Source organism: Gastrolobium bilobum, unplaced genomic scaffold (genome assembly GCF_033153095.1).
Source record: "Gastrolobium bilobum isolate Gb01-03AN ecotype WA unplaced genomic scaffold, APGP_CSIRO_Gbil_v1 utg2164, whole genome shotgun sequence".
Taxonomy (NCBI): Eukaryota; Viridiplantae; Streptophyta; class Magnoliopsida; order Fabales; family Fabaceae; genus Gastrolobium; species Gastrolobium bilobum.
In genome coordinates this window covers 109,035-118,790 of record NW_026898827.1, presented here as the reverse complement: position 1 = coordinate 118,790, position 9,756 = coordinate 109,035, and the positions used below count along the sequence as shown (strand labels likewise).

The 9,756-nt window shown below is 33.8% G+C and overlaps 1 protein-coding gene across 1 annotated transcript; it reads right to left on the bottom strand.

Annotated features, from left to right (window-relative positions):
• Positions 1-5,482: 5,482 nt before the first annotated feature.
• LOC133284462 (uncharacterized mitochondrial protein AtMg00810-like) lies at positions 5,483-6,499 on the bottom strand. The gene has a single exon (XM_061481478.1). The coding sequence runs from the start codon at positions 6,497-6,499 to the stop codon at positions 5,483-5,485; it is 1,017 nt and encodes a 338-aa protein (XP_061337462.1).
• Positions 6,500-9,756: the final 3,257 nt, after the last annotated feature.

Below are 9,756 nucleotides of genomic sequence, written 5' to 3'. Positions count from 1 at the left end.
CCTGATAGTATGGAGTTTACAGATAATGAAATTAAGAACTTCGGTACTTTTTAATTGGGAATCACAATGTTCAAGATGTAATATAAAATCATTTATGTATTTTATGAAGCACAATGTTCAGCATATGTAATATAAAATCATTCATGTACGTTGGGAATCACAATGTTCAAGATGTAATATAAAATCATTCATGTATTTTTATTTAATAATGTAAGTTTTTGTAAGAGTTAGTTTATGATATGGTATCATAATCTTTGTGACCAAGTAATTTAGAATTTGATCGTTGTAATCCTCATTTTTATAATAAGAAATGGATTTTTAGTACAAAGTAATGTCCCAACTTCAAGCCTGAAATAGTTTAGCATGAGAGGAGTGTTAAAAATATGAGAAAAATATCTATCTTTTTAAAGTATAAAAATATGGGAATAATATCTGTCATTTTAAAGGATAGAAGCTTATATCATTTTAGATCTTAACCGTTGATTTCTGTCCATCAACGGTTATAATTTATTAAATTAAAATTATTAATTAATTAATAATAAATTTGACCCGTTATGTTTGACCCAATAGATTATAATCGTTGATGAACAAAAATCAACGGTTAGGATCTAAAATGATATAAGGTTATATCCTTTAAAAGAATAGATAATCTTTCCTAAAAATATTGTGTCATTTTAAATAAAATCACTATGTTTTATGGTGAGAGAGACTTCATCACACAATAAAAGATCATGGTGGAGGAGAGTGAAAGATTATTAATGGGGAAAGTTTTAATTTAAATACTAAGTGAAACATTATCATTTCACTTAAAATGATACAACATTAATTATCTTTTAAAAGAACAAATACTTTTTCCTAAAAATATAATAATTTATTAATTTATATCTCTTCAGCTAATAGTTTAAACTTTTGTGACTTAATTTCTTATATCATTAAATTTTTTATTTGGTTCTTAAAGGACAATATGAGAGTATGTGTATCTAATTTGTTGTTGTCCTCGTGTAAACTTCTTTGACATGGTCTCATCATAAATAAAATAAATCTGTTTACGTTCAAGTTTAAATTTCACAAGATATATCATTATCGATATCCATCATATATAATTTTATTCCTGGAGAAATAACTAAAGATTACACTACACACATAGGTTAAAAAACTAGAAGATGTTTAAATAATTGGTGTCTTTTAATTTAATTATTGGATAAATTAAGTAATTAGAATCTTGAGGAGTTATCCCCATGGAAACTACAAATTTCAGAGAATGATTATTTTCTTTTCTAATTGATTGTTTTCCATTTATCGGTCCGTAAATTTACAATAAACATGGATCAACAAAGAGTTGTTAAATGTAATATCTCATAAGCATATTTAGAGTTAATATTTTTTACGGGGATTTAAGTGAAGATTTAGGTTAAGTCATGACACTTAATATACCAAAAGCTAATTCTTTTTAAATGATTCAATTGAATGAATTATAATAATGAAAAAAGTTACTAGTCTGAATGTCGAAAAATTATAAAACTAACATTAGAAAAGAATTTTTTAAACCTTTTATATATATATATATATATATATATATATATATATATATATATATATATGGGCTTATCGTTTCTCAAGCTGCTAGAGATAATTTTATCTCCGGTTACTAAATTATAACCGTACAAAGATGGATCAATGGTAATAAAGGAAGAGAGAAAAAAAGGAAATAATAACCATTCAAAGGTGAATCAATTAATATAAGGAAATAAATAAATAAAACGACGTAGTTTTGGGGTAGCCGAAGATAAGCTTATCTCAAGCTGCTTAAGAAATATTTTTTTTATAATTTTTCGGCATTCAAACTAGTAACTTTTTTCATTATTATAATTCATTCAATTGAATCATTTAAAAAGAATTAGCTTATCTCAAGCTGCTTAATAAATGTTTTTCCATATATATATATATATATCCAATTAAAATTACATCTTAATTAGGAATAAAACTTTTTGAATTTACACTGGTAAGTTAAGAAGGGCATCTTCTTGACGTCAATATCTTAGAAAAATGATCAGTCACGCATAGCTAAATTAAAGTAAAAAATAAAAAATAATCACTCACTTACTATTCTTTTTCTTTATTTTTAAAAAATTAAATAATTTTGCTAAGGCATTTTGCAAGAACTATTTCATGGTGAATTAGCATTTCCGTATGCAAATTACTGGCAAGATTTTGTATTTATATATTTACTAAGCATATATATATTACACCAGTACATGCTCATATCATATAATTTTCGGGATGATACTAAACCTTTTGTTCATTTACCGTACGTATAATACTAAATAAATAAAGGCCTATAAGGCAAACTTACGGGCCACTTATAGTGCCTTACTTTTATTTTAATACCTTTCTAATATTACTTCTCCCGATATTGTACTGCAAAAGCCTGAAGCACCACTCCGTAAATTGGGGCTTTGATAAACTGAGCCAATAAAACTATAAAAGACATCAAGCATCAAACTAAACTTGTGTATAAATTGAAAACAACAATTGTATTTAAGGATCATAATTTTAAATGAATAATCAAAACTTTAAATTTTACCAAAATCAAGAAGACTTTGGTATGTTTCCTTTCATAATAACTAAGCATTTCTAGTTATTTAAATGCTTACATGACGTTTATATTTCTTTTTCACTCTCGTGGTAAATGGGACTAAATCTTTTAAAATGAACGGTAAAGTATAGAAAATAATGTGTATAACCGATATTGAATAAAAAGTTATTGATTTATGTAATAAAACACAAGCAATAAACACTTTCTTTTGTTACATGAAACTAAAAGTGAGATCTAATCTTAACTACTCAGTTAATCAATATTGTTCGAGCCAAAGTTGATTTTCTTTAACTATACTAGTTTTCTCAGAGCTAGCTATGTAGACCACAAGAAGTTAGATGTCAAGTTTATGAGAAATGACATTCTATCCAAGTTGATTTCGGAGGTTGACACGTACTAATTATATATTTGTTTCAAAATCCTAATATATCCAAACATCGTGGTGTGAATTAAATTTTCTCTATCTCTCTTTCTCTTTTCTGTATTAAATACGGATGTGTGTTATACAGAAAAAAAATAAAAATAAAAAAACTCTATTGTGAATGAGTTTTGGTCCTTTTGGAATAAATATACAAATAACGCTTTTATTCATTCATAGGTACAAAGTGCTCTTCTGGCAAAGCAGCAACACAGGTTCACATTTGAGACATGTTACAAACGGCTAACAGTCTTTTATAACTACTACATAGTAACTAAACAAGCATTTTTTATTTTTTATTTTTTGTGGTTTTAGGGGTTATAATAAAACAAAAATTAAAAACTTTATCATACAAAACAGGAAGAAAATAGAAAGAAGAAATAGTAGTTTTGGGGAGAGCCTATTTGGTTATCCCAAAGTTGAAAACCATTACGCTGGATTAACGTTATCAGGTGAGACTCCTTGTTCTCCACCTGGATGCACCTTTTTGCTCTTTCCAACACTCACGGCCTTTGTCTCTTCAGCACTCACCTCACCTCTTTTTACTCTGTCTTCTTCCATTCTCTTCATCTTCTCCTTTTGCCTCTTCTCCATAACTAAAATTTCAGCCGAACGTGCCCCAATGGAAGACATGTTATTATTGTTTGCAAAAACAACAAACAATTGCACAAGTTGACTAATTATAATTAGGCTGGGCTACAATGAAATGCCTATGCATAATTGGTGTCCCCAAAGGTGGAATTTATAGGAGTTGAAATTTAATGTAAGAGCATGTGGAACTAGCAGTCACGTTAATTTAACTAATGCCCTTGAGGTTTGTGGGCTTTACTTTACAACTACAACCCAACCATTAAGTACTTATCTTCACACAAAAATATAGAATATGATCTTGGCATTATGCCTTGCATGGAAATTAAAGTTTGGTCTGCGCACCATCTTTATCTGTTCTAAACTTTCTAAATATAAGATAGTTAATCCCAAAGATTCCAACTCCAACAATTTGTATTATATTAAGGAGAAGGATCCGTTTACAAACTTTTTTTACAAATTACACTAAGTATGACTGGTCATACACTCTTAATTGAAGTATGACCGATAATACTTAATGTAGTTTGTAAGAGTTTGTAAACAAAAAAATTGTAAATATAACCTTCCCCTTATATTAATTATTGAAAAGATATGTGGTGGTTTGGGAGCAAGGAAAAAATTGTGGTGCGCACACTAAGCTTTATTTGGGAACACAAAAAGGAGAAGCTGGTGGACGTTAAATATAAAATGACTGAAGTGGGCTTCTTTGTTTTAGTGTTCTCTCACAACATAAACCATTATAGCCACAAAGATAACAAGTCAACTTGATGAGACTTGAGTGGGAGGAGTTAGAGGTTGCACAATTGGACATATTTTACTTGTTCCAGACTGTTCAGCTAAGTTACCTGTCAAATAACCTATAAAATGCAAAGGCCTGGATTAAGATTGAATTGTTTCATGCAATCACCTAATTTTAATGTCACCTAAATGTGCTTACGTGTGTCTATTAAATTAAGTATTCATTATCGTCCTTATTTTAGTAAGTCACCTATAATGGCTTATGGGTGTATATATTAAATTGAGTATTCATTAATTATCGTCCTAATTTAAGTATGTTTTTTTTTCCTCAGTGACTGTTAAATTAATTCTATCATAATAATTCATGCTGTCCGGTCAACTTAGGGAAGATAAGATTGGATAGTGATATATATTTTAATTTATACCCGAAATCTGTACGGTTGCATTTCCATTGGTGACGTTAGCAAGTTGTTCATAAATAAAAGAAGTTGTTAGTTATTACCATGGAGATTTAGATGTCGACATGTATTAAGAAGCAAACCAACCATATTGATGAAAATGTGAAAGTTACTACTCAGACTCAAAGAAGCTGATATTTATATCAGCTGAAGTACAAGAGTATCATTGAAGGTACAAGTAAGTAGGTAACATAACCTAACCTCCTAATAGAAAAGAAGCTATACTAGTTGACTAACGAAAAGTGATAACAACACATACCTAACCAAAGTCAGTTACAAAGATAAATAATACAAGTAACAAGTAAATAAGCTACACTAAGCAAAATCCTCAAGTTGGGAGGTGTATATCAATAAGTCCCAACTTGGAAACAAGTGACTTAAAATCATAACGCAACCTCTGCATCTCACAAGAAGCTAGCTGAGATAATGCTGCTTGAGAATTTGATCATGTAAGGTATCAGACCAAAATGCAAGAAAGGGAAGAAAGAAAGAGAAGAGAAGAAAACTGAATGTGATCTTTCTATTAGACAAAGCAATTCATCATTACTCACTATTACAGCATAGCAGTGTATATATACAGGCTAGTTACAACTAACAACTCAGTAGCTAGGAGTTAGTTATAACTGACTATAACTAGAAATGTAAAACTTATAACAGAAATATATTGACAACTGTTATACTCTTTCATCCCCCCTCAAGCACAGTGGTCGATGAATCAGAGACACGAAGCTTGGTTCGGAATTCTGAAAAGGAAGTGTTGGATATAGCCTTAGTGAGACCATCTGCAATCTGGGAAGTTGCAGGAATATGGGTGACAGAAACAACCTTGTTAACTACTTTCTCTCGAACGAAATGGAGATCAAGCTCAAAGTGCTTGGTTCTAGAATGAAATAATGGATTAGCTGTAAGCAAGACAACACTCAGATTATCACAGTAGACAGTTGGGACTTGCAGCAGAGATACTCGAAGTTCACTGAGCAAGGAACGCAGCCACATGAGTTCAGTGATGGTGCAAGCAAGGCATCTGTATTCTGCCTCTGTACTGGAGCGACTAACAACCGGTTGTTTCTTAGATGACCAGGAAATGAGGTTGCCTCCAAGAAAAACACAAAGGCCAGACGTGGATTTGCGATCATTGGGATCTGATCCCCAATCAGAATCACAGAAAGCTGATAAATGAAAGTTGGAAGATGGTTTAATGTGAAGACCAAAGGATGATGTGCCACTTAAGTATCGAAGGATCCTTTTGACTGTCTTCCAATGTGTATCAAGGGGATTGTGCATGAATTGGCAGACCTTGTTAACTGAGAAGGAGATGTCAGGACGCGTAATAGTAGCATACTGAAGTGCTCCCACAATGGATCGATATAAAACAGGATCACGGAAAGGAGAACCATCTGTAGAAGACAGTTTTTGTCCCGAGATCATAGGAGAGGGCATAGGCTTTGCATCTGCCATGTTTGCTTTCTTCAAGAGATCAGAAACGTATTTGGACTGTGTCAAGTGCAGACCACCAGTCTGCAAGGAGTGAGCTTCAATTCCCAGAAAGTAATGTAATTTGCCTAGGTCTTTAAGTGCAAAGGTTGAATTCAATGTTGTAATGAGGGAAGAAATGGCAGTAGAGTTAGAACCTGTGATCAAAATATCATCTACATATACAAGTACATAAGTTGTGGCAGTGGCAGTGAATGACACAAACATAGAGCTGTCACACTTAGTGGATGTAAAACCAAGTCTAAGTAGAGTAGAGCTTAATTTCTCAAATCAAGCACGAGGTGCTTGTTTGAGGCCATATAAGGCTTTAGTGAGACGACATACTACACCTTTGTCATCAGTAGTGAATCCAGGAGGTTGGACCATGTATACTTCTTCAGTTAAATCTCCATTTAAGAAAGCATTGTTCACATCTAGTTGATGGATAGGCCAGTTTCGAGAAAGAGCTAGAGTAAGAACAACTCTTATGGTGGTAGGCTTAACCACTGGACTAAATGTCTCTGCATAGTCGAAGCCCTCTTGCTGGTGGAAGCCTTTAGCAACCAAGCGAGCCTTATACTTAGATATGATGCCATCAGAACTGTATTTGGTTTTAAAAACCCATTTACACCCAATAGGGGACCTGCCTGGTGGAAGAGAAACAAGTTGCCAAGTATTGTTTCGAAGAAGGGCTTGGTATTCATCTTTCATAGCTTGTAACCAATGTGGTTGTGACATAGCTTGATTCACAGTGGTAGGTTCCAAGGAAACAGAGAAGGCCTTTGGTTTGAAGATTCCAGCCTTGGCTCGAGTTGTCATTCTATGATCATTCTGAGGAGCAGCAGGATGACTTAATTGAGATGGAATAGAGCTGATTGAAGGAGCAGCAACATTTGAAGAAGCAGTTTGAACACCAGTAATAGGAAATCTGCAAAGATTAGTGCTAGTAACAGGCAAAACAGTAGGTACATTGTTATTAGAAACAGGAGAATTTACAGATGTTGGATCACTCAATGGATGAGATACAGTAGGTATAAGAGGTGCAACTTGAACAACTGATGGTGCAGGTGATGATGGAAGTGGGGAAAGCTTAGAAGTTTTATAAGGGAAAAGTGTTCATCAAAGATAACATGAACAGTAGTGATAATTCGACCTGATGCAGTAAGGCACTTGTAACCTTTGTTATTCACAGCATAACCAAGAAAGGTACAAGGTTCTGACCTATAATTGAATTTATTTTTGTTATATGGTCTAAGATAAGGATAGCATGCACAACCAAATTTTTTGAAAAAAGAGTAGTTTGAGAGTTTATTGAACAGAATTTGGAAAGGGGATTTATTTTCTAAGGTAGGTGAAGGCAACCTATTAATCACAAAAGTAGCAGACATGAATGCATCTTCCCAATATTTTAGTGGAAGAGCAGAAGCTGCCAGAATGGTGAGACCAGTATCAACAATGTGTCTATACTTCCTTTCAGGTGTACCATTCTGTTGATGGACATAAGGGCAGGTCAATCTGTGTAGGATACCATGGTTTTGTAAAAAGGGAGTGAGTATGAGGTATTCTTTACCATTATCTGTTTGGACAGCTTTAATTTTGGAATTCAATTGCAGTCCAACCATGTTCTTGAATTGAATAAAGATGGAGAGAGTTTGGGATCTGGTTTTTAATGGATAAACCCAAGTGAATCGACTAAAGGCATCAACAAAGCATATGTAATACCTTGAACCATATATACTGTCCATAGGGGCCAGACCCCATATATCAGAGAAAACTAATTCAAGGGGTTGAGAATAGACAGTAGAAGACAAATTAAAAGGTAGTTGGTGCATTTTTCCCATACAACAAGCACAACATGGTGTAATGTCAACTTTATTATGAAATGGAATATTAAAATGTGAAAGGATAGCTTTTACAGTTTTGAATGAAGCATGTCCTAGTCGACTATGCCATAGGTCTATGACAGAATTACAAGAAGAATTTCGAGAAGAATCAACGGAATTATTACAAGTGGAAGTTTATGTATGAAGTGCAGCAAGAAGAGATTTCTTGAGCACTTTAACACCTTGGAATGCATATAAACCATTCTTAAGTGTCCCTTGGAGAAGAATCTCCTTGGTGACCTGAGATTTAACAAAGCATGTGTTAGAATGGAACTCAAAGAAAACATTGTGTTCTTTAGCAAATTGAGAAACACTCAGCAAGTTTTTGGACAAACCAGGGACATGTAAGAGGTTAGATAAGGCAAAAGAAGATGAATTATAAGGAGAATGGAGAATTGAGTGACCAATATGTTGTATTCTCATACCTGTTCCATTACCTATCTTGACAGAATCATTGCCTCTGTAGTTCAACTTTGCAATCAGGTTTGATTGGTCTGGAGTAAAGTGGTTGGTTGCTCCTGAATCAGGATACCAAGTAGGATCAAAGACTGAGCAGTGATCAGATACATCTTCATACTGAGAAGAACTATTGGATTCGGCCACAGCAACATGAGCTTGAGGTTTCTGAGATGAGCCATTTATCTGATGCTGATTATAGGGATTTGGAAGTCCCTCAGTAAAACGGTGATGGCACTCCCAAGCAATGTGACCAAACCGTCCACAGACTTGGTATGTGGTCTGTTAGAATTCTGAAAATTCTGAGAATTGTGAAAATTTTGATTAAATCTTCCACCTTTATAGAAGTTCCTGCCTCCTCTATAGTTCTGACCTCTTTCTCTATTAAGGAAGGTTCCTCTTGTAGAGTTAAATCTTCCACCTCTTGAGAACTGCATTTGGGCCACATTTGCTTGTAGAGAGTTGATTTTTGTCTTTCTGTGCTTTTCTATACGTTCTTCTTGTGCCATTAGTAAAGACTCGATTTCATTCACAGAATAGGCATTAGTTCTTGAAGTAACTGATATAATGAAAGGATCATAATCCTCACCTAAACCGTCGAGTATGGCATCGATATGATCTTCAGTGGATATGGGAGCTCCTGTAGCTGCAAGCGAATCTACAATCTTCTTTAGCTGCAGCAGATACTTCGAAATGGAGTCTCATTTCTTTGTGCTTTTGAGTTGAACCTTCAATTGTTTAATTCTTGCTCGAGTTTGAGAAGCAAAGAACTCTTTTTTGCCTCTGCCAAATTTCATGTGAAGTGTTGCATCCAACTGCTCTTGTAAGAAGAGATTCGGACATGGAAGCCAATAACCAAGAAACCAGCAATTGATCTTGTTGTTCCCAAAGATCTGCTCCATATTCGTTTCTTGCTGATTCTGCATCTCCGGAGATGAACTTCTGTAATTTGAAACCTTTGATTGTTGCTGATGCTTGTTGTTTCCAAGGGAGGAAATTCTCCTCATCCAGTTTAATCGAGACTGGATTCGAAAAGGTATGTAGTGCGGGTTGTGTTGTTGGAGCTAGTTGTGTTGAAGCGTGGTTTTCCATGGATCAAGATTCAAGCTCTGATAACATGTAAGGTATCAGACCAGAATGCAAGAA